This window comes from Epargyreus clarus, unplaced genomic scaffold (assembly GCF_041222505.1).
Source record: "Epargyreus clarus isolate Ecla_fem2 unplaced genomic scaffold, WU_Ecla_fem_2.2 ptg000023l, whole genome shotgun sequence".
Taxonomy (NCBI): Eukaryota; Metazoa; Arthropoda; class Insecta; order Lepidoptera; family Hesperiidae; genus Epargyreus; species Epargyreus clarus.
The window spans coordinates 7,267,327-7,292,896 of record NW_027332230.1 but is presented as its reverse complement, the minus strand read 5'-3'; the positions used below and the strand labels follow the sequence as shown (position 1 = coordinate 7,292,896).

Here is a 25,570-nt window from a genome sequence, read left to right as displayed (position 1 = left end):
TAATATTAAGAGTTTGAAAATATATACAGAGGGTCACTGATTAATTGTTATCAGCAATGCCAATCTTTGTCGTCAACCCATTTCTGTCCCATTGCTAGGTCTACCGATGGATGTACCTACGGGTCTTTTTGATAGACTTCACCAATTTTGAGGACCGTTTTTTAAAGAGCCCTTAGCCGTATAGATTTCTTCGCGATAGTTTCCTTCATCTTTAAAGCAATAAATTTCTCATAAGTACATAACTTTTAAAATCAGAGGTTATTAAATTAAATACACCTAATAGAGGTAATTAAAATACACCTGTCTAAGTTGTTCCAGACAACCTAAAATGTTGACTGAACCATGAACAAATCCAGTGCTGTATAAAAATGATAAGAGAAAAAAAGTCAAGCTAATATTATTTATTAGTTTCCTTGGTTAAAACTGCCCACTTATACCCTGTACAGCATTCGTATTACGAGTATATAATAGATAACTTATCTTCCTTTAGGAAGCCTGTTAAAAGGAGCTTTAGATTTAGATTTTCATTTGTAAGTTCCATCTATCAAGAGTAAGAGCAGTATATATGTACACACCATAGTAGATGCTATAATGTACATATCTACTTACTACAAAATACAAAGTTAAAAATATTAGGCAGACATATTCGAAGAATACAAATTCGAAGAAAATGCTATCCTATGCATACGATGACATTCATGCGAGCGTATGATGCATGTGACGATTCGTAAAGCATTTTTTATAGTTAAAGACTTTCCAGGAACATGTTGTCGGGGGAAAAGCTAGCACATTATAAATATGTATGTATATTGTATAAATCATACCAATGAAACCAGATGGAATTGAAATACATGTATCTAAATCGCACGTATAATCCAAATGTAATTTAAATATTTATTAGTACTCCAGCGCAATCGGTGAAATAAACAAAATAACTCGTCTGTAAGTTATTTATTGAATCACCCGTTCCAAAAGGGTTTACGAGTACTTGAGAGTCTATGAGTTTGAAGTAATTACATTTTGTACCGTAAAGGGAATGGATAAGTAGTACGAGTCTTCGGTCTTCTATGCTTGAAAGTGGATTCAAATCCTAGACCTTCGAATTTAGACATCCATAAAAAATAGTATTATTATCACGGCTAACAAACGTCGTGGTCGTAACGTAACTAACTTCTGAAAACTAACTGAAAATTCATCATCATGTTTACGAAAAAGTTTTAAGGTGGTTTGATAGACTTCAACCCAGTTTGCTGTAGAATTACTTTAGCTATTTTTGGTCAAAGAGGACCTTTCCAACCGGTCTCACCGGCTGACCGGATAGATAGAAATTCGGATAAGGATCATTCAATCAAAATCTAGCAGTCCTTTTGGTGGTTTGAGACACATTTACAGCCTACCTACCTCGTACATCTCTGGTCGAAAGAAACCCTTAAAATAAGTGTATAAATACATAATTGTTAAAATAATGAAATGCTGAACATTTAAACATTTTTTTCGCTCTACTCTTACAGAATAAAGAGATGTCTAGAGAAATCCGTATCTCACGACATCATCAGGCGATTTTAAATGTAAATCCATAAGATGTTTTGTTAAACAAAATTAACATAATTTTAATGCACATTAATAACAGCCACGACAAACAAACAACTTATTCGTTCAAGTAACTGTGCTAATTGTTTGTGTCTAGGGATACAACTGACACTGATGAATTATCTGGGAGTCGGCTAGTTTTGTCAGGTCTACGTCACCTATATTCTATTTATATTCAGTTAACTTTGCCAAATTGGAAATATTACAAAAGCTTGCCATATAATACCTTGATGTAGGTATAATTAATTATTCTGTAAATATTGATGATGAACAGAAAAGTAGCCTGCAATGGCGTAAAAGTTACATAAGCAAGTTATTCTAAGGACTCTCCGATATCTAGGAGCAATGTCTTGACTATAAGAACCGCCTGATTACATGTATCTAGCACATGTCTACAAACTACGACTTAACAGTAATACCTACTTGAATGTACATTTTCGAATATAACTGTATTATTAATAATATAATTATTTAGCATAAAATATACTTACCAAAAATTGTATCGTAATAAATGATTACTGTACTTATGTATTTCTTAACTTCCAATTCCAAAATCAATCACTTATTGTTCTCATTAAACTCAATGAAATATTTATTCTTTGTTACTCATATAAAAAGTTTGTAATTTGTAATTAATGAATACTAAATAACCAGTTGCCAATCAATATATAAAATCACACGCGTTACGAAGTTTCGGCCGAGGACCGTTTTCGTAACAGGGAACGCTCCCGCCGTGCTTGCGGCCGACGGACAACTGAAAATGTTTCAGAGACCGAGAGCGCTAGAACTTTCAGCCGCCTTATTCCTTATCCCTTGGAAGCAGATTTCATAATGTAAATAGACATTGAGGCAACGAATTTAAATAAGGTGTACGCATTATGCCGCAGTTTTAAATAGTACTATTATACGAGTAATTGTAAAAAGTTAAAAAAATTGTCGTGAATCGTCAACCCGTTACTGTCCCACTGTTGGGTACCGAATTCCTTTCAGTGAGCGATATTTTAGGCTACAATCTACCATTTAGCTAGAAATACAAATTACGAGTTATTCAAATAACTCTCAGGATAGATACTCTCACGATAGTTTGCTTCCTGGTTAAAGCGAGTAATAACTTCTTTCTCTCTTTTCTGTAAACCTTATAAAACAGTATTTTTCTTGGTATAATATTTTTGGCTTTCCTGATATAAAGTTGTTGAGGAAAAAGTAATCTAAAATACAAGGAAAGATTCTTATTTTATTTTATTTGACATTGGTAACAAAACTTCACGAGCAGCAATGACCATTCAATATGATTTCATATCAATATCCTCAATATGATTCAATCTATTTTAATTACATGCAAGTTTCCCTAAAAACTTATCCTACAAATGTACAGTCAGCTCCAAAAGTAGATGAACATATTAAGATTGCAAAAATACAAACGTACATAAGTAGCTGAACACAACTAGCAACATAATGAAGATCACAAAAGTTTCAAAAGTAGATTAACACTACAGTGTAAAAGTAGCAGAACAATGATATACCATATTAGTAATGTTAGCCATTTAGCACATACGGTGTTCATTCCTTTTGACACGTTAGTGTTCATCTAGTATTTAAAGGTGGTAGAACCCTTTGTGGTTCAAGTCCGGCGGCACCACCGCCACACCTATTTCTGCCTAATAACAGCAGTGTTAACCGCTGCTGTGTTCTGTTTTAAAGGGTGTGGTAAGGGAAACATACTTTTACGAGGCGTTCCAGCTTAGTCCGCATCTGTGGCCGACCTCAGATAGGAATATCTAATCCCATATCGGGTTGATTACAGATGTCCATGGACGTCAGTAGCCACCAGGTGGATCGCATGCTTGTCTGCTACTCCTAGATTATAAAAAAAAAATCTAATTTTGATGATTTACGATGTTCATCTAATTATGATACTAGGGGTGTTCAGCTATTTATGAACGCTGCGGTGTGTAGGTAGAATCCTGTTCATCTACTTTTGGAGCTGACTGTACATTACCTATTACTTAAGTCACCATTTTGTCATTTAATTGTAGTAATTATTCATTTAATCAATATAATGTATGCTAAGAATGCGGTAACACAAATACCTATGTAATATTTGTCTCTGGGGTATATCAACAGATCCTTCTCTATTATTAAATGCAAATAAGCACCTGGCTTTACATTGCTATCCGGCTGACTTATAACGAATTCTTCGAGTAAGGCAAAGTAATAAAACAATGAATAATTCCATTTTTATCATTCCTATAGCGGTAAAAACAAATGTGAAGTTTTACATAAATGAGATGGTATTGCATAAAATGTAAAACAAAATTATAACAGTCATATATTTCTGAGAAGCGACTAATTACCTGTTTGGTTCAAAATAACCCAGAGTCTGAGGCAAACCGTCGCAGAGATGACGACGAAAACATTTTGGACAAATGCCACTTAAAGTTTTTCCTGTTTTTTCTTATTAAAAATGTCATTCACCTAAAAGGAAAACTTTTGTCATCGGCCAAAAATGCGATGGTTTAGACAAAGCCGAGAATTTTTAACACGATTTACCCTCGCGTGGCATAATAGGCATGCAAATGCCACGCAATGTGCCAGGTTCAATTCTTATTAGGGCGAAAAACTATATTACATTCAAGTTACATACATTATCCCTTCCTTCATCGCACCACTCGCCGAAGGATGAAGTTCCATCCGCATCAACTGGACCCGTGGCGGCCCTCCACGGTTCGGTTTGAACGTTCATTTTTGCTGCGTATTTACGTGCAAAATGTGGAATGAACTTCCTCCTGAGGTATTCCCTCAGGACTATGACATGGGGCTTTTCAAAAGGTTGTAAAAAGAAATCTTCTTCATCTTCGCCGGCGATGCATTGGCGATTCCTCTGGTGTTGCAAATGTTCATAGGTGACGATGACTGCTTTCCATCAGGTAGCCCGTCTGCCTTGTCGTTAGGTTACATATATATAAAAAAAAGTTAGATTAAATGTCTCATTTCGATCGGCGTTTACGTAATCGTGATTGCGTGTCCCATAACAAAAAGGGTTACCTACTACGCTTAAAATTAATGTCCCACAAAATCCCTACAATCTAAAAAAATAGGTTAAACCGGAGATTCATAATAAAATATTTAAATCAGCGGCATAACCTCAGTGAGCAATGGCAATAAATGTAATTTACGCGGAATGAAAGTTATTCAAGAATTATTTATTGTATATAAAGCAAGATAAATTGCCGGCTTCCACCGCGATTAGCGCGATAGAAGACATCCATTAGTGTAGTGCCGATATTTATTCGAGGTTCATTTTTAAGGTATTTTCTCACTAACGACGACAAGCGAGTAAGAACTTGACTGACATTAAGGGCTCGTACACAAAACTGCGATGCGACGTCGCATCGTAAAAATCTGCGAGCTCCCTCGACGCATCGCAAAAACTTGCGAATTAATTCGCATCGCGCATTCCTGCGATGTTTCGTCACACTTGTTGACGCCATTTTTAGTTCGTTTTGAGACAGCGTGTAGGAAAGATGCACAGACCTGTATTTGTTGGGTGGGAAGACGTATACTTTAATGTAAAAAAATGACAAAGTACGACGTTGACTTTTCATATTACTCATTGAGGAGCGCCCTGTTCTTTGGGAAACTAAATATAAAATAAATGATATTCTCTGTTACTCTTTCCTGTATCTCCTAAGCAATAACAAAAGTGCACACTTCTTTTTACGATCCGTGTCACGAACTAATTTCAAAATACGTTCCGTACGGTTGACGGTTGTCGGAAGAATGGTCACCCTGGGAGACGCTATGCCGCACGATATCGCATCGCAGCAAATCGTGTCGCAATTTTCTGCGTTGCGAATTCGCGTCGCGTCGCATCGCAGTTTTGTGTACGAGCCCTAAAATAACGAAATTTCCAAAGTGTATGAATTATTATCAGCATACGGCTTTTGTATATTTTAGGCATACAACATTCGCTTAATGTAAATTTATGACCGTTATAAATACTCAACCCATCCAAAGAATTGCATACCTAGGTAACTAGGTAGCTAATTAACATAGGTACACAAGGTAATAAAAATCCTAAGTATAAGCATGAATAAAAAATACGCTTTCTTAATTCCCAATTGTGAACGATTTTCAAATGTTTTGTTAGTGTCTGAACTTTACCTCACGTTGTGAAGTCGTTTGTTAAAATATTTTTAGAAGCACATGAATCAGGACAGTTAATAAGTTCATTGAAAAAACTGCTTATTTTATAGTCAACGATATGATTTTTTTAAATAAAACAAGTACAAGTTTTTAATTCTTGTCAATTAAATAAACAAAAAACCTCATGTTTTTTCGATAAAGGAAAAAAACAAGCAAAACGCTGATGTTCTTTCGTTCATCGTTTTTTTCGACTTTTATTTATGTTTATATAACTTAGGATCCTTTTAAAGGGTGAACTCAATGCCAAATAACAATAAATGCTAATCAGTTATAGATGCCCCTAAGCATAGAAGAACAATATCGTCAAATAAGTAGTATTGGTGTTATTTGTTCGTCGACAGTGGAACCACTGTCCATGACAGGTTGTGGACTTCGCCATGAACCCTGTGAAGTATTAATCTACACGCAACTACCTGATCTTTCAGTGCGATTAAAGTGTAGGTTTCAATTTTTGCTTGTAATTTGTGGCAGGCACGTCAACTGAACTGAACAGGGTAAATAAACGCTGAGTAGCGTTAAAATGTAATGTAAGAAATGTAATCGCAAGCTATTGCGCCCGGTTGTACTCGTATATTAACTTCTTTGCTCTATTTCATTTTTACGTAGGTCTCTTAAATATGTTTAAGGTAAAATTACAAAACTGTGACCTGTTACAAAAAGTACTCTACTATGAATGAAAGTTCCATCCAGATGGATTCGGTTATTATCAAAAGCAGCCCGAACAAGCTAATAACAGTAATCATGCAATCCATCTAATCGTAAAAGGCTACTGCCGCCTGTGGACATCTACGAGTATATCAATCAATCTCTTAAGGGCATTATTGTTTTAAAGTAGAGAAAGATGTAGGCAGCTGTGATACCTCCGGAATAGAACCATGAAGTTTTATCGCATAGTTAGATAGTCCGATTAAATATAATTATAAACTTATAATTTGTAATTTTATAATTTAATTATTTATTTCAAGTAACAAAGACTTATTTTTTTAATTACAATTAAAATTTTAAGTTAAATTACAATTTTATATGTAGAAAACTGCAATGAGAAATAAATCTACAGTCTACTCTATTGCTTACCATCTTCACATCTTCTTATAAAGAAAAGTTTTTAGAATCATACACAGACGCACATACTTTTACATTTATATAGTATAGGATGGTAGAGATAAGAAGAATTAAGATCTACAACGTTGGAATTGAAACAGTCGAGCAAAATGTTTTATTTCTTGCGGCGGGCGTTCTGGCGTTTCGGTTTTAATACGGTTTATAACTTACTGTTCTCGTAACGACTCAGAAACATGCAGGCTTGCCTCTGTAAATATTACATCTACAAGTGATGTAGAAATTCGTATTGATAATATTATAACATGACTTACCCTATTTTAGCAGACGAGCACGCAGTCCAACTGATGGTAAGTGGCTACTGCCTTCCATAGACTTCTGTAATCAACCCCAGATCAGATTAGATATTCCTATCTGAGGTCAGCAACAGACGCGCCGCTGCCCCTGAGCACTAAGCTGGAACGCCTCGGAAAAGTATGTGACCCTTACCACACCCTTCAAACCAGAACACAGCGGCGCTTAGCACTGATGTCATTATGCAGAATAGTTGCGGTGGTGGTTTTTACGATAGAAGAATTAAGTTCTGAGACTTGGTTTTTTTACAAGTTATACTTTTTATGGCATTAATTAATCTATTCACATTTGCCTACCAAAGACCAACATTTTAAAATTTGTAATAGGCAGAAACTATATACGATAGTAGATCTTTGGTAAGCAAAATATTGGATAGATAAGTTATACAATTTTGCCTATTTCCTTTACATTCAGAAATCGCCTTTATCAACAGATATAAACGATATGAAGTTATACCTATGTTACATATACTTATGCCAAAACAATGTAATTAAATCTTGTTGTTATTTGAATATTATATTATGTACCTAAATATTTTGGCGGTGACCGGAGCGGTTCAGCGGTTTTACTTGGCAAACATTTAAGAAGAATCTATTTATAATAACTATGGAACCACAAATTGTTTTTGAAATAGAAAATAAATTAATGGCAAAGCATACTCCATAACTTACACCAGAGTTATACACTACAGGTGGATCAAGGTCGGTTTTATACGACATAAAACTCTGCCATGTCATAAAATAGTCATTAGAGGTTAAGGTCTCTTTTTATGGTGTCTCAAAGTGATACGTAAACCAACTTTGACTTCAATGTATAGAAAATAACGTTAGTTAGGAAGATACCGGCGCTGGGTTTTTATGAATTACTTACTACTAATTAATTTAATTTGGCCACTTTTTTAATTCCATGTCTTATACGATGACTACAATGTCGCCAATTTAAAATAATTGGCCAAGTGCAAGTCAAATTCCCACAAGTAGGGTTCCGTACCTCGAAAATTTACATGTTCTTTTAATTTTTGTAATTTTAACAGCTATTATTAAAGTTAATGCATTGTTATTATTTCAACTGTCTACCTATTCCGGTTCAAAAGATAAAGCGAAAAACGTCGAAAAATAGCGGTTTCTTATATGGGGACACCTATTTATTTATTTTTAGTATTTGTTGTTATAGTGGCCACTGATATACATACTCGTAGGTACTCACTCTGTAAAAAATTCAAATGTCTATCTAGGAGATAGATCTCCTGAATCGTAATTTTTTTTATTATATAGGAGTAGAAGACGAGCATGCAGTCCACCTGATGGTAAGTGGCTCCTGCCGCCCATGGACATCTGTAATCAACCTCAGATAGGATTAGATATTCCTACCTGAGGTCGGCCACAGATGCGCCGCTACCCCTGAGGACTAAGCTGGAACGCCCCGGAAAAGTCTCTCTCCTTTACCACACCCTTCAAACCGGAACACAGCAGCGCCTAACACTGCCGTTATTAGGTAGAAATAGGTGTGGCGGTGGTGCCGCCGGAGTCGAACCACAAAGTTCTACCACCTTCAAAAATAAACGTAGGGCTGTCTGCCATAGGGCTCTGGCTCTATGACAGACGGACAGACAGCGGAGGCTTAATAATAGGATTCGGTTTTTACCCCTTAGTTACGGAACTCTAGCTACGATATTATTGTTATTAACCATATTTTTTTATTAAATTGTAATCAAGTGACTCGAATGGAATAAAGTTCCACGTCAGGAAATAAAAAATGAGAAATTATATATCTTCCTTATGATTATTTATGTACAAGTAATTATTCAATCGCTATATGCCTTTGAGGAAACATTTTTAGTAAAAAACCTGCATCATTATATTATATCACTATCGATTACAAATCAATGCAATTTGCTAACAAAATAATAATGTCCGTTCAACTGTCAAAAGATGATAAAGGTACATCAATAAATTCAAACGTATCTAATATTGAGATATAGGAAAAAATTGACGTATTTTCGTTAGTTTGTTGTCGTTCTCTTCGATACTCATGGCCTTTATTATGTCACGCAGAATACCCTGCAGTTTGTTCCCGACCCGCGTGTGCTTTACGTGTCGTACCAAAGTATCTATGGAATTTATATATCTACAATTTGTAACCTTGGGGTGGAGCAAACGTGCGCGTGAGCTTGCGCGACAGGAAACTAGCCCATACCCTTATTTAATTTAATAAACTTAAATAATGTTTATCCGGGCTAAGCATGTCCGTTAATGCATATAATTCTTTAAAGGTTCATTTTGTAGGGGCCTCATAAGGAAAAGCAAAGAAAAGCCACATTTTAATGTTCATTGAAGTGTACGTAAACATAGATTTTGATTTTCGCCACATAATAAATATTAATTTTAAAAGTTATATTCGCTTAATTAATAATGACATATGTTACACAGAAAAAACATAAAAGTACTTGATGCCCGACATTGAAAGCTGACCGGACAAAGGGTCAGTGGTAACAAACAGAATGTATCTTATTTTGGCAATGTCAATACGGGCAAATACATATTTACATTATAATATGTAATAGAATAATTAAAAAAAAACATACCTTAGAACGTAAAATAGAGGCGGATATTTTGTTTGGAAATCCTTCAATTTTAAAGTAAACAACATATTTTTTTTATTCTGTTTCTAGGTAAAAATAAAATGTAACACCTATTTTCCTGTTTCTGGAAAACCGGTTGGTTGTAGTGGTTACTAAGGTGTTCAGAGTTTTGCTTTTACTCTTGTATGTACCGAGATATGCAAGATCAAAAGTGAAATAACATGGAACTTATCGGAAAAAAATGGTCGCAGCAAGCGTGTCCATTCGGGGTACTACGAACTAAATAACCCGATGTAAAAAAAAGTTAGTCTTCATTCTAATCTTATCGGTGGTTGATTACAGTTGCGCATAGGCGGCAAAAAGCACTTACCATCAGGTGCACTGCATGCGCCTTCGCTATTTTTATACTGTAAAAAAAACTAAAAACTTGTGACTGACTTGATATTCACTTAAAATTGCTCTTTTATTGAAATTTTACAATAATGAATCAATTGTGCCATAATTTATAATAGATAATATCCTTAGATCTCAGACCGTAGTGGGATTCGCGACCGGAATAATTTAAAGTCGATAAGAGGTCGTAAAGAAGTCGAATTTATATACCATTGTGCTATCATTGTTTTACACTTAAAATACACTAATTATATTTCACTTCAATGATAATTACTTATTTTAACTTAACCTTAAATTATGAGGAACTTCTTCGGAAAATATCTTAATGAATGATATTGTTTCACTCATGGCAATCTTAATGGAGTTTTATTGTTGGAACCACGGAAATAAAATAGCCGTATCAAATGTCAATGGCCTGTGTTAATGTTTAAGGCTTCTCGTGAATTACGACTCAATGAAGACAGGAAGCTTTAATTTTACCAATTAAAAGTTAAATTTTTAACAACATTATATAGTTTAGTTTTAAAACTTAAATTTTTACGACATCATAATAAGGAATCATTGGAAAACTAAGTTTTTTAAATATAAATAAATACAATACAATAAATTAATTGGTATAATTTAGACAAAACAGATTTATTTAAAGCCTAATGTTATATCCTGAAGAAAGGTCATTTTAAAATCAACATAAACCTTTTAAAAGTCGATAAAGGTGGTAAGTAAATAGTGGTACTTAAGTAATAAATAAATGGTAAATAATAGAAATTAGCAAGAAATGATCCAAAGATTCGAAACCTCCGCCAAAAGTTAAAGGTTTCTCAATTGTCAATAAACATTGTCTTCAGATTTTCATTGTAATGTCAAAGTGATGTCGAATTCCTTGCAATATTTTTGCATATGTTGATTCTAAACAACTTACTCCTACACAAACAAATTGAGATGTCTGTCGAGTATCTAACACAATCAAACGCTTTCTATTAAGGCTTTCCACACTCACATCAGCACACTAGGATTCTCTATATTTTGGGTTCCATGGACACACAAAGACGAATACAGAAACACCCAGAGCTAGAACATATATCTAAAGTCATCATTCAGATATCTGTCTACCCGGGAATGGAACCCGGAACCCTATCCACATCAGACCGATATGGTGACCGCTCCGCCACGCGGGTCGTTTATTATATTGAAACCCTTCATTTTTTCTAATATTATGTGAATTTATGGGTTTATTAAACCAGAACCAAAAACCTGCTATTAGTTTTTTGTATGTCTACTGGAAAACTCGTTTTATCTGTACAAGATATACAATGGTCGGACCTAATTAAACCCATTGGTTTTCGGGTTAATAACTTCTCTCCTCAATGCCATTAAAATAAAGATAAGTTGTGTTAATTAACAAAATAAACACATTTGAGCCGTAAAAAAACTTTTATTGGATACGGAGCCTTAAGTTCTATTGTATTCTTGTATACCTTTAAGTGTTCAAATGGTCATAAATGTTCATAAAATATCTGTAGGTATATCACTTCGCGGGCGATAATTAAATCAATTTATTGACGCAAGCCTAACATAAGTAGAATTTAAAGCTAATTATATTATAATCATACATCAAAATATAGAGACCGAAGCATAATACCCCTTTTTGGCCATGTTTATGTTCAGGAATGGAGTAACATATTATCCTCATCATCATCAACCCACTAGTGAGCATGGATATCAGCTTGAAGAATCAGAAAGCGTAGTCTACCGCGCTAAATACTGACTGGTAGAGTTCACACATCATTGATTTTTTTAACTTCCAGGTGTGTACGTTTCCTATTTATTTCTTCGCTATTAAAACAAGTCAAGTTTCTAATAAGCTCATATCTTTAAAAGTCTAGGATAACTAATCTATGATTAGTTTAAAGTGAAACAAAACTATTTGTGTTTACGTTAAAAAAAATTGACTTTTACTTAATTAAGGAACAAAAGCCTAATTATAATTATTATTTATCACTTTGACATTGACTTGATTATGTATGAATTGATTTTTTTACCTTTAATTGAATTAACGAAACAGGAGTAACCTGTATTCATGTAATAATCATATTAAAATATGTATATTATTAAAACAAGACTACATACAATACAGATACACAAAAACTTTGACCACTACAATATTTTTGTTTGTTTGTGTGTATGTATGTAGACTGTAGGTAAAATGTAATTACGTAAAATTCACGTCTATACAATTTGATATATCAAAAATGAAACTTTTTTTTTAAATTAGGAGTAGCTGACGAGCATGCAGTCCACCTGATCGTAAGTGGCTACTGCCGCCCACGGACATCTGTAATCAACCCCAGATAGGATTAGATATTCCTACCTGAGGTGGGCCGCAGATGCGCCGCTACCCCTGAGGTCCACGCTGGAACGCCTCGGAAAAGTATGTCTCCCTTACCACACCCTTCAAAACGGAACACAGCAGCGCCTAACACTGCTGTTATGAGGCACAAATAGGTGTGGCGGTGGTGCCACCGGAGTCGAACCACAAAGGGTTCTATCACCTTCAAACCTATGTACCTTAGTGCACCAAGGTACATAGGTTTAATTTTTACAAAGAGTATTTATGAACTCTACACAAATTTTGGTCTATCCTGTATAAATCCGTCTCCTATTCATTAACTTTGTCGTAATATGCATAATTAACCTCACACATGGATAACAGTTCAACAGAGAATGAAAAAATTACTACAATGTAACATCAAAAAAAATATTAAAGATTCGCAAACGAAACCGCGTCCAAAGCTAGTTTGCAACAAAAAAAGTAGATGACTTCATGAGCACGAATGCATGCGTAAGGAGCTCCAAGGTACTTGACTCCAAGTCAGCTATAACATAAATAAGTACCACAGTGCCTGTCCACACACAGTGGGTGTCGACTCCTCGTTAAATAACCATTGATCCTGTGAAAACTTTGTAGTGTTGCTGTTAACAAGATGCAATCTTTGTTTTATTTTCTGTTTCTGGTTCCGCTCATCTCTGGCGCTCTCGCTGAAAATGATTATTTGCGTAAGTTTTTAAATTATTTGTAGTTTTTTAAATTAAATTATTTGAAATTGCTTTCTATAAAATATAGAAAACATTTAAAAAGATTAACTGATTACAAGTTCATATTGAGTTGGTCGTATTTATAGATATATGCGACATATATTACAATAATAACCGATACGATGAGACAGAATATGATGTATATAAATCGTGTGTTTATCTAATCTGTTTGAAATGCATCAAAATATCAATCGATAATTTTAAGATAATCACAATTTTATTTTTGTTTTTATTCATATAAATACGTATCTATAACTTAAAACCTTTTAATTTCCCTTTGTTAGTAGGACTAATCTGGACTCATTTTGATATGTATGTATTTTATACGTAGACTGGGGATTTCAAAAGAAACTTTGTGAAACATAACCTTTTCGAGGGTAAAAAGGTAAAGATTTCTTGGGTTAAAAACATTACTAATCTATAGTTAAAAATTCATAAATATCGAGCGGAAATGCACAAGATCTCATATTGTTTTACCTTATAATAAGACTAAGAAACTGAGTAGGTTGAATTAAAGAGTGTTTCAGTTTTATTTTTAGTAATTTCTGCATCCGCATCCGCATACGCATTCAAGAAATACGTAATTTATAATTTTATGAAATGATAAAATAAGCGTCATGATAAGTCTTTTCTTAATTATCTTATCTCTCACAGATCACAATCACATCAATTACATTTTAATTGAGTTGGTATGATAAGAATGAAATCTAATTAATTGCAGATACAAAAAAAAAAACACTGCAAGAGAATAATGCAATGTTTTGTTTTGCAAGTAGTTAAGTACTTTTCTCTTGTTTTATTTAAAAAAATACACAAATATACACATAAAATATATATGTACAAAGAGGAGTTCGAATTTTTATTCAAATATATACTAAGTACGTATATTTTAATGCCTGAGGGTGCCAAGTCTTATAGATCATGCCAAGTTTCGATGTCCACTATTATGATCTGTACAATATTTCTAATAATCCTTTCTAAGATCCATTATTTTTATATACTCGTACCTACGCATTTCAAGAAATAAAAAAAAAATGTGAGCCGTCACGGGACGCCTGGCAGATGTGAAACATCGAAATTATTTTGTAAAAGTAATATGCAGAAAAGAACATATTGTGATAGGAACTAAATATGTCATAATGATAAAATAAAATATTACGATTTTTTTCCAGATAACGATGACTATTTATTGAATTCGATTGCGCATGGCGACGCGTCGCCACACCGCACACACTACTGCATATAGACTGTATATATATACCATCGTATAGCGTGGCATGCGTCGCCACGGCAGAAATCGGTTTTACGTGCGGCTATAGATGTTTCACATCAAAATTAGTATATTCTGGTACTATTAGATTTACAAAATCTTACATAACATTAATAGTATGTCTTGTGTTTAACTGATCTTGGTGACGTCCAGTTTCAATAATAATATTTTGTGACCCCTGTGATGATTGTTGGGTTCTGAAATATTTATAAAAAATATGTTATTAAAATATACAGAAAAAAATAAATTGGCTCCAATATATTAGTAAACTCAAGAATCTTAGCTAGTTATTTCAATATATTACTAAAATCGTAAATTATAAGTATCAATAATGAATGTTTCACAATAAATGCCACTATGATTAGAAAAATTAATTAATTTTTTAATGTTCATATTTATAACAAATAAGAAAAAACTTTCGTGCGCTGCACGCCATCAGCTGATTTTGAAATACAATTCTGTCAGTCTTAATAAATTTATTCTCTGAGAAGAATGACATTAAAATTAATTAATAATTTAAAAACATTGTATGCAATGATTTTTATGTGAATTTTAATCTACCAAGATAGTAGATTTTACATTTGCTGGCGCTCAAAACACACCAAATATACGCGTGCTTAATGCACAGATAAATGCATACTTTAATTATAAAAAAATAATTAACTTACTGATGACTTGATGGTGTGTCATAGTGTGATTTTGCTTTCTTTGCAGAAGGCTGATCACTTTCACTCTCTAAATTATCACGGTCAGACATTTTATTATCAGAAAAATAAGCGGGCAATACTTAAAACATACAAAATACGTCAAGTGGTGTAAAACGAGTTAAAACGACTCCAGTCGCTCTCGCGCGGCGTAGTAATACACACGAATGTCACTGAACACGTTAAACGTCATTATTTTGAATTTTAAGCCTCAAAATGCCTTCTTGTGCAATGCATAAATGCAAAAATTATGCTCGAAAAAGAAACAAGATTCATGGAATCACCTATCACACGTAAATGAAGAGAAATTATTAAATTTTGTTTATTTTTCGTGTTCGATCCGCCATGATTACATGAGTAACCAGAAAGTGACAAAGTATGTTTTTGTCAATGAAAGTGATAAAGACGCAAAATGCATGACCATGCATTTTGCGTCTTTATCACTTTCATTGACAAAAACTTTCATTGATTGAATTGAACTGTCATAGATCAATGAAAAAATTTTCATTGATCTATGACCATAGATCAACAGAACAGAAGTGACATTTTATTGAAGCTCACGATGTTCATACGTGTATGTTATAGTTTAAGATCCCACTGCTTAATTTTTGTATTAGTGTGTTTTAGTCAAAATATAACTTTTTATAGTTTATTTTAATAAAATAAAATCGATATATGGGAAATTCTGTATCCTAATCTCTAAATTTTCTTCGATATCTGTGGTAAATAATAAAAAATATTACCATAAAATTTATATAGGATAGTATACGGTATTTTAAAATTTCTTTAATTGAATAAATTAACCTAAACATAATTTAATAAACAATCTTTGTATAGCCAGAAATTAATCCTCAAAAAGACCACGGTAAGATTATATAAAATTCGCATGTCACGATGTTAGTTACTGTACTCCTGCGAAACGGTTTTACTGATTTTCATCAAAATTTATATGCATATTCAGTAAGTCTGAGAATTGGCTACTATCTATCTATTTTTCATATCTCTTAAGTGATAAGGGTTGTTCACCCTTAACATTTTTTTTATTTATATGGCAACACAATGTTTGCTGGGTCAGCTAGTACATTTATAAAATGTACACAACTTTGCAATTAATGGTCGTGTGTAAAATAAAACTGAAAATAATAAACATAAATTAGTAAAGATACTTCGCCGCCTTGAAATTGAATGAAGCCACAAACGGCTTATTAGTAAGTTTTTTTTGAATTCTTGACAAATAAAAACATTTTTAGAGAAAATTTACAAATAAATAACTAATACTGCGTAATTTACATAATAGATAAATAATTATTTCAAATATTTTAGGGACATTTTAGCACGGAGACGTGGCAAAACTTTTTTACGCAACTATTTCAATTCTCAAAACTGGGTACATTTTCTTGTTAGGAGTGAGTAATCTTTACTAATATACGATAATAAAAATAAACAATTTTTAAATCGTATATTTTAAACCAGTCGATACATCTATATAGATACATTCTTTCATCAAATTATATATTTATATAATAATAATTTATTTAGTTAAACTGTACTATAACATTTCTACGTAAACGATGTACTAAAACTATTATCGACAGTTCTGGACATTTTTTACCTTCTGTTCCATTATTTCATTGTCTTTGACAAGCATGAGTATCAATGAGAAATATACGTCCATACGTCCCGTTTTTAACGGGACAGTCCCTTTTTTCGATGCTTCGTGCCGTTGTCTCCGAAATGAACCGTTGCCGTTGTCAATTAAGTAACAGTAAATATTATAATTGTGAAAAAAACATGGGGTGCTCCATTTATCAGTTTTCATAAAGCGCCCCACATTTTTTGCACAATTATACTATTTACTTTTCCTTAAATGATTCCTAGATTGAAAATTATTTTCTACTTTTTAGTTAATTTTATCATAAAAGCGTGTTTTTTATTATTTCTAACTATATTTTTTCAAGTAAAAAGTATTTGACATAAAAAAATCGATGTCCCGTTTTGACTGAAGTAATCATTGGTCACTATATTCCATGGTCAATATTTACGTTTGCGTACACTTGAAACGCAAGGTCAAACACTAGTTGTCTTTTTTATCACATTGTTCTAATAGCTCTGTCCCTTATAGAACATTTGTCTATGTAGTTAAAGGTAATCGTCGCCACGCCAGAAATCTTTTTTACGTGCGGCTATAGATGTTTCACATCAAAAAGCAGTTCTCCTCTAAGGTAAGTGTTCATTTCCATCCAGTCATCTGTAACCAACTATTATGGGTTCTACCTAAAATGGATTCAATTAGAACAAAATTTTTAACATCTGCAAATTTGCACTTACCTTAAAATCTCAATGCCGACCGTTTGTGTAAACAATTTTATCTGTACCTTTTATATGCTTATATTTTGCAAAATAGCTGCAAATTTTGATACAATAACATTGCTAGGGTAATATTTTTTGTCCGTGCCTCATAGGACGTGACTTACCCTGTAGTAAAAGGGTTCGGTACTAAGGCTGGTGTGCAAAAATGGAACGTTTCCCTTAGAGACGTGCGTATTGCTGATTTCTGGGTAATATAAATTTATTTACTTAGGTTGTTATTTTTTTAATAATGTAAATAACCAAGTATCAAAAGTTCATTACTTTTATGTATTCCACATTCAATGATTGATTTTCTTTCATTTATCGTTACATGAAAAAACTTCAGTGCCAATTATCAGTAGGACACGACAATTAGCGCGCTTCATGTCACGCGTGTAGAAGACACGCTTGTTCCAACCAAACTTACGCTTCTTCTATCCTATCGATTAATAGTATTTTATGTCATGCGTGTCACACGCACTTGTAACGAAGGAACTGCAACGGATTTATTCACGCGTGCGAATGCACATGCGTTACAAGAAAAAGGCCCTAAGTGATAACTGTAACACACATAACTTTAAAAAATTACAGGACTAGGATCGGAACCTGGGGTTACAGACAGTAATAAGTAATTCAATGGGATTTGATGTTGATGTAATTAATTAAAACTGATGTGTAGTTATCAAGGTTGGATTGCCTTCATCAAGCCTACGTGTGATGCATGTATAATTAAAGCTATTGGGAAATACATTGTTCTTATCGTCAAAATCGTATCAAGTGGGCAAATGAATGTGAAATGTGGAAATACTATGAAATGAGCTTCCTTCTGGAGTATTCTCAGCACACAAAATGGTCTGGAGTAGTTACTTCAAACAGTGTTAAAAAGTCCACTTAGTTCGAAATTTGTAACTCCCCGTGGTTTTAATATACATAGTTCATGTTTTAAAGTTAAATGACCCCATCTATTTGTTTTATAAAATCAGTGTTAAGCACTGCCGTTCGAACGTTTTGCATACCTCTAAGAGGTGTAATATAGAGGACAATTTTGATATAACAACTGTATACCCATATTAAGCAAAATAAATGATTTGATTTGATTTGATTTGAACGGTATAAGAGAGATTATTTATTTATTTTTAATTTAAAGTGGGATTTTTTCGCTGGGCGAACACATCCCGTACAAACAAAATATTAAGCAATTAAGCAACAAAATAGCAAGCAATCTCATAACATTGTATAAAACGAGAACATACTTTGTATAAGAGAGATAAGAAAGAAAATACTTAGGTAAGTAGAGAAGCATCCGTGGCTGCATTCAGATAGTAAGTACTCTAACCCTTTCTGAGGAAGATTATAGATGCCCATTGCCCATGGGCGGCAGTTGCCACTTACCATAAGTTGGATTGCGTGCTCGTTATCAACTTGGCTTATCGCTAGTTTTTATGTAACTTCTTAAATTATATAATATGTTATAAATATGTTATAAAAAAAGTAATAATAATAATATGAAGAATTTTATTGATAATAAGTATCAAAATTATTTATCTCCGCATATCTTAAATGATCTCATAATAATGATGTATCAATTATGATAAATTGACATGTAAATCTAAGCAAATAAAATTAAAGTCATTCGATTTATAAATGACTTCTATTCACATATTTTTTATTTGCGCATGATAGAACATAAGATTATTTTAATGTAGAATTCTTCATAAGTTTTTAATAAATGCATGGAGCAGTTGAATGCGCTAATGCTTGTAAGAAATATTATTATATTAATCATCTATTAGGTACTTAAACTATTATAAAAGAATGGATGTGTACGGATATAAAAACTTTATCTATATCCTTATTAAATGACCAAGGACTCGATAGGTGAACAGCTGTTTTATCACAATACCTACGTCATTCGATTGTTAAATCGTATCTTTAAGGCTCACCGCCCATTGGATACTATCGTTTCAGAAACATAGTTAACACGAGTAAATTGCATCTTAAAAGTTGCTCGCTTACTATTTAGTAATATACTCGTATATGTCTTTTAGACACACGCGACGATTATCAGCAATAATACATATGTATCAATTGCTGCGAAGTAGCTATAGCAACAGTTGGTAGTCTTGGCAACTGTTGCTCACGTTACGATAGCCACTGAGCGATTAGTCTTAACACTTCACGTAATTAATTTATGAACAAATACCTGCTCGCAGTGGACAAAACATATCTGAATCAATATTTACTTTTTTTGCAAAAAGTGACCTTAAGTAAGGATTAAAGATATTACCTACCAAAATAAATTAACATAATGTTGAACATTTACTTACCATGCCTATATTTATTATTACGTAAACGTGTTGTTTTTCGCTAATTAAAAAATTCAAATACTTATGTGTAAATTTAAGTAAATGTGGACAAAGTACTTCCGTCATTTAAATATTCGGTACATGCAATATTCGGTTTTATTTACAAAATATAAAATGAGTCAACAAATATACTAACGTACTTACATTTTAAACAATGAACTAAAAATAAAAATGAACAGAGAACATTGTGTCTATGCAAAAGAGGATCACAACGATACAATATCTATGTAGAGGAGGCCATTGTCGTCGGCGCGCAGGATGACAATGTAGGCAAGAGTTCGTGCGAATATATTTTGCGAACCTTGATTTGACGATATTCACAAATCCCGGCTTTTTCGGCTTTTTTTGGCTTTTTCGGTGAATATTTATTGCAATATGACACCCGTTCGCTTTATAAAATTACATATGACGATACGTGTGGTTTTAAAAAATCACACGGCTTGCATACAACACGGAGGATCATTAACGTAGTTCTAACTGCGTGGGATACTAAATCATTCAATCATGTTTTTTGTCTTACATGGACAATAACTGTCTACTATATAAAACTTGTCAAATTTCTTGATGGATGGATGGATGGATGGAGTTGGCCAAAGTTGGATAGACCGATTAAATTAATCACAGGCGTTAAACAACGTCGGACGCGGTCGAAAGTTATTTGGATCAAAGCTTCTGCTGCGCGCTTCTGCGTAGGAACGTTAAACCTTCGTAGAGTCTGCGTCAACTTCTAGTTCGCTCTGAAGTCTTTGCGCATAGGAGCAGTCAGAGAGCCAATACGGTCGAATACAACCACAAGCATATACTCCGTAGCAACAGTAAGGGCACACTAACACATCTATGTACAGTGCAGAGAGGTCCCGCGCTTTCGTAGTCCCATTAACATACACAAGTTGCTGTTGCGACGCGACTCGCTTCTATATTCAGAGCGGGATAGAAATTTGGCGCAAACTCTACTGGACAGCAGTTTTTAAAGTTTGTCGATGACCTTAAGGATTTAAATCAACAATCGGATAAAATCAAAACATCCATCTGTCCGTCTAAGCTTTGTAGAGAGAGGCCTGTGACAAAGATTAAAATGGTATAAGTTATACATATGCCAATCTGCGATAGGGTATCTATAAATATCACTATCAGTGAAGATTACTAAAGATATATAAGATAAACATTCATATAAGTAATAACTAATAAATAATGAACAGGTAAGTTACAATTACGTTTATAGCTACGAAAATGATCAATCAATATGATAATAAACTTAATCACGTCTTATAATAATGACATTGAGGAATATATTAGAAAATTCATCATTATTAACGATTGAACTATAATTTTATTTTTAATCATCTATTTTATCAACGATTATACTTTTCCCTCTCCCTTTCGTCTCCTTCTAGGAGATCACATCCTGGTAGGTTTTCTCGGCTTTCCATGATCCGCTTTCGAATACAGCATTCGCAAAGGCCGGTAGCGAGAATAAATGTCCCATTGCCGAACAAATAAAACAATGGAGTGTAGAGTCAAGAAGAGTATCTCTGTATATCCAAAAGTGTCAGTTGAAAGTCATATTTACAACTACGGCAGCTGTTTACGAAATTCAGTTAGTTGGTATATATACATGTACATGATAAATAAATCTTTTTTTCCTTAATTTAATTAGGGTAGCGTCAAAGCGCCAAAAATATTTACTAAAATTATATTTATTAGGACATTCTAGTTCTGTCAACTATTCTAGTCGCCAATATGATTAAATTTTTCAACACAACGCACTTCACTTAATCTAGTATAACTCTAGCATAACATATACTTCTTACAGCTGAACACTTTCAACAGATTTCTTAAATAAGACGGTACTCCTTACCGCTACACTCCATAAACAAAACCTAATTTAACTTTAAAAAATCTTTTTTCCAGCTCCTTACATCGTACCGTGCAATTTCAAAGATGCCAATTTTGAGACGTGCGTCAGGAAACAAATAGAAAACAGTCTTCGACCCTTTACGAAGGGTATTGAGAAAATGCACGTACCCTCGATAGATCCTTTGAACTTGGACGACATCGTCATAGATGGGAATGGACTGAAACTGACGTTCAAGAAGGCATCCATGCACGGGCTCAGTGATTCCGAGCTTACAGAATTTAAGTAAGTACTTAGTACGAGTAGTTTAAGCAAGTGAGAAAGATGAAAACCGATAGTTACTTCAGCCCCACTTCATCATTAACCCAATATCGTCCCACTGCTGGGCACGGGTCTCCAAGCGCCGCGCACTGCATTGGCCAAGTGCATATTGGTAGACTTCACATACCGTTGAGATTTTTTTATAAATCTCTCAGATATGCAGGTTTCCTCACGATGTTTTCCTTCGCCGTTTTAGCAAGTGATAATTAATTTCTAATAAGCACATAATTTTGAAAAATCAGAGGCCTGGGATTTCAGCCACGGACCCCTCAATTGAGATGCTTTTTAACCCCTAGGGTATCACTGCAAATTCCGTATATAATCCATTTTTTAATTTTCAACAGAATCAATTTAGGCAAAGAAGAACAAAGTTTCAAGCTGGCTTTTAAGGGCAACCTGAGTTTGACCGCGCAGTACGACGCCGATGGACAGATCCTAATCCTGCCTATTAAAGGAAACGGAGATGCCTTCATTCTTGCTCGTAAGTTGCATTTGTGGTTTTATTTTCTTTTCGTCGTTCTTTTATTTTCTTTTTTAAATAATGACCGTGTCAAGTGCCTTATTTTGTTAAGGATATAACTGGAATGTATAGCCTAGTTTAAACCTGTGTATATAGATTTAGAAGCATAATATTTTTTACAGTGCTTTTTAGAGCGTTGATAAAGTATTTGAAAATTAATTTCCTAAGGGGCTCAATAAGGGACGAAAGCTTTTATAACTTCAAGACCATATTTTTAATAACGGCATGTCATTCCTTCTTCTGCTTTAAGTACTAATTTGATTTAATTCGATTTTGTATAGAAAACATCGAGGTGGAAATGAACTGTCTTCTCCTGCAATACAACGACAGCAAAGGGGAACACTTGAAGTTGGGCTCACCTAACTACAAATACGATATCCAATCCACTACCTTCGATTTGAAGAACTTATTTAACGGCAACAAACAGCTGGGTAAGGAACTTTTTAACTTACTATAATATTAATACCTTTTTTATTATATCGAAGAAGCAGACGAGCATGCAGTCCACCTGATGGTAAGTGGCTTCTGCGGCCCATGGACATCTGTAATCAACCCCAGATAGGATTAGATATTCCTACCCGAGGTTGGCCACAGATGCGCCGCTACCCCTGAGGACTAAGTTGGAACGTCTCGAAATATGTCTCTCTTACACTCTTCAAACCAGAACACAGCAGCGTTTAACATAGCTGTTATGAGGCAGAAATATGTGTGGCGGTGGTGCCGCCGGAGTCGAACCACAAAGGGTTCTACTACCTTAAAAAATTGCATCCTTATGCATTGAAGCCAAAATAATACCTATATCTTATTGAATGTTTTCCTGGTCGAACCATGAGGGATTCTAAGAACTTTTAATTTATTTTAATCTTAAGAACTTATCTTCAAAGGAATCGGTTAAGAATATACCTACTGAGAATAAGCCACGTACCTCTGTTGCACATGGCCATAGTAAAAAGGATATGATTTTATTTAGCTACCGTATAAGTCACCTGTGGGTATACTTACGTCATTGTGCATTCTGTAAAGAGGAACAATCGAAGACTAATTAATTACGTGTTTTGCAAGCGAATGTAACACTTCTATTGTACAGTCTCATCACTCAACATTAACAAAAGACGACTTGTAATTACTAACAATAGGTATAATAAGTACCATTACACATCGTAAACATAGTGTATATACTAACTTATTAATACGTTAGCAACTTTGTTAAAAACGCCATTAAAAAGACCACAAGGAAACAAGCTTTAGTTTTCATAGTTTTATTTGTCGTAAATCATCACTTTTTGTCGTATTTTGTTTTTATTTTATTTCAAGCATATAAGCTTACATAAACATACTAAGCAATATGTTAATTAATGTCAAACATACTTAAAAAATAATGGTTCGACCATACAACAAAACTAGCGCCATTTTCTCTATTTGTATATTATAAGATCCTAGATTACGTAAGTGTTTAACTTGATTTCAAATTGTTTTTTTTTCCTATTCTAATTAATCCACTGATGTTTATATTATATTACAAATGACTTACATGTTTACCACGCTTTTATTAGCTTTATCTATCTATATGTATGTAACGGAATTTTTGAAATCGATTTTTACCCGATTAGTTCGAAATTTATTTTATCCCATGCTCCTCATCAGGATCGACAGAAATCAGGATTAACGATTTTCCTTGTGCGATTTTAGCGTGGTATTAAGTTTTTAAACTTCCATTCTTCCAACTATTCCAATATAATTGTTCACAGCGGAGACCACACTGCAGTTCGCGAACGAAAACTGGAGGCAACTAATGGACGATCTTGCGCCGTCGGTCGTGAAGCAAATCGTCCGCGCTTGCATCAAAGTCATTAACAAATTCTTCTCCAAACTTACAATCAAACAAATTATAAAGGATTATCATCACTAATAGACTGAAACTTATATTAGTCGGTCAATTGGTATCGCTTCGTCGGTGAGACGGTACCCATCTGATCATTGCACCGATCTCTGTTTTATCTATAAGAAGTAACCCTACAACGGAAGACTTAATTGAAGTAAAAGTGGCCTACATATTCTCTAGTTTTGCATGAAAGTTTTATCCAACTCCTTTCAGTGGTTTCCACATTAATTTATTCCTTGAAACAGATTGGTAATTTTAAGAGTTATATTTCACCAACATAACTTAATGTACCTACCTAACGTCACTCTCATGCTCTTAAAGAAAATATTTACCGTGTTTCCTTATCTTTCCATTTAATAAAATGTCAAGCAATAGTAATTGGTAATAAATATTTTTATTATACAGGTTACTATATTATTAAAATAATTATTTTTTTCACATCGCATCTGTGAATAAAATCTAGGTTTAACCATATGATTCAAGCGTACAAAGAAGCAGAATTGATTACACAGATATCATATAAATCACTTTTTTTCCGACCCCTTGGGACGCACACGCTCTATTAGGGGGTCGCAAAGCCTTGGTCGAAAGGAAAGCTACTATAGGTACTTGATGTGTTTAACAGCTAAGAATTTATGAAAATAAATACGAAAGTTGTACGGATTTGTAACATTAAAAATGTTTTTACTAAGGGGACGAGCCATCGGAAGGTTGGAAAACACTGATATAAATTATTGGATCGACTAATTGTCAATATTAGGTAATTATATATACGTACTTGAATAAGTATTTGCATATCTTGTCCACTGTACGACGATGTAATAATTATCAAGGTTTTTACGCGGTAATAATGTTTAAGTAGAGTATTAAAGCGTTTTTATAAGTTATTGTTTGATTTCCTAGTTCGATTTCCTTTAAATCCTACCCTATAACTACCTAATCTGTACCTTAACTAGTACCTACACTTAACTATAGGTACATAAGTAATTATATTTTGTATTTTCGCTTACTTAAGCTCTAGATATTG

General features: G+C 33.7%; 1 protein-coding gene across 1 annotated transcript; it reads left to right on the top strand.

Moving 5' to 3' along the window:
- The first annotated feature begins 13,075 nt into the window (after positions 1-13,075).
- Positions 13,076-25,426, top strand: brP-2095 (juvenile hormone binding protein brP-2095). The gene is made up of 5 exons (XM_073085613.1): positions 13,076-13,237; positions 21,877-22,105; positions 22,486-22,622; positions 22,943-23,092; positions 24,410-25,426. Exons 1-5 carry the CDS (start codon positions 13,165-13,167, stop codon positions 24,568-24,570), a joined length of 750 nt encoding a protein of 249 aa, XP_072941714.1. The 5' UTR covers positions 13,076-13,164; the 3' UTR covers positions 24,571-25,426.
- The last annotated feature ends 144 nt before the right edge of the window (positions 25,427-25,570 follow it).

Coding starts and splice junctions, on each gene's coding strand:
- brP-2095 (XM_073085613.1), top strand. CDS start 13,165: ATGCAATCTTTGTTTTATTTTCTGTTTCTGGTTCCGCTCATCTCTGGC. Junction 13,238..21,876: donor CGCTGAAAATGATTATTTGC/GTAAGTTTTTAA, acceptor TCTTTTTTCCAG/CTCCTTACATCGTACCGTGC. Junction 23,093..24,409: donor TAACGGCAACAAACAGCTGG/GTAAGGAACTTT, acceptor AATTGTTCACAG/CGGAGACCACACTGCAGTTC.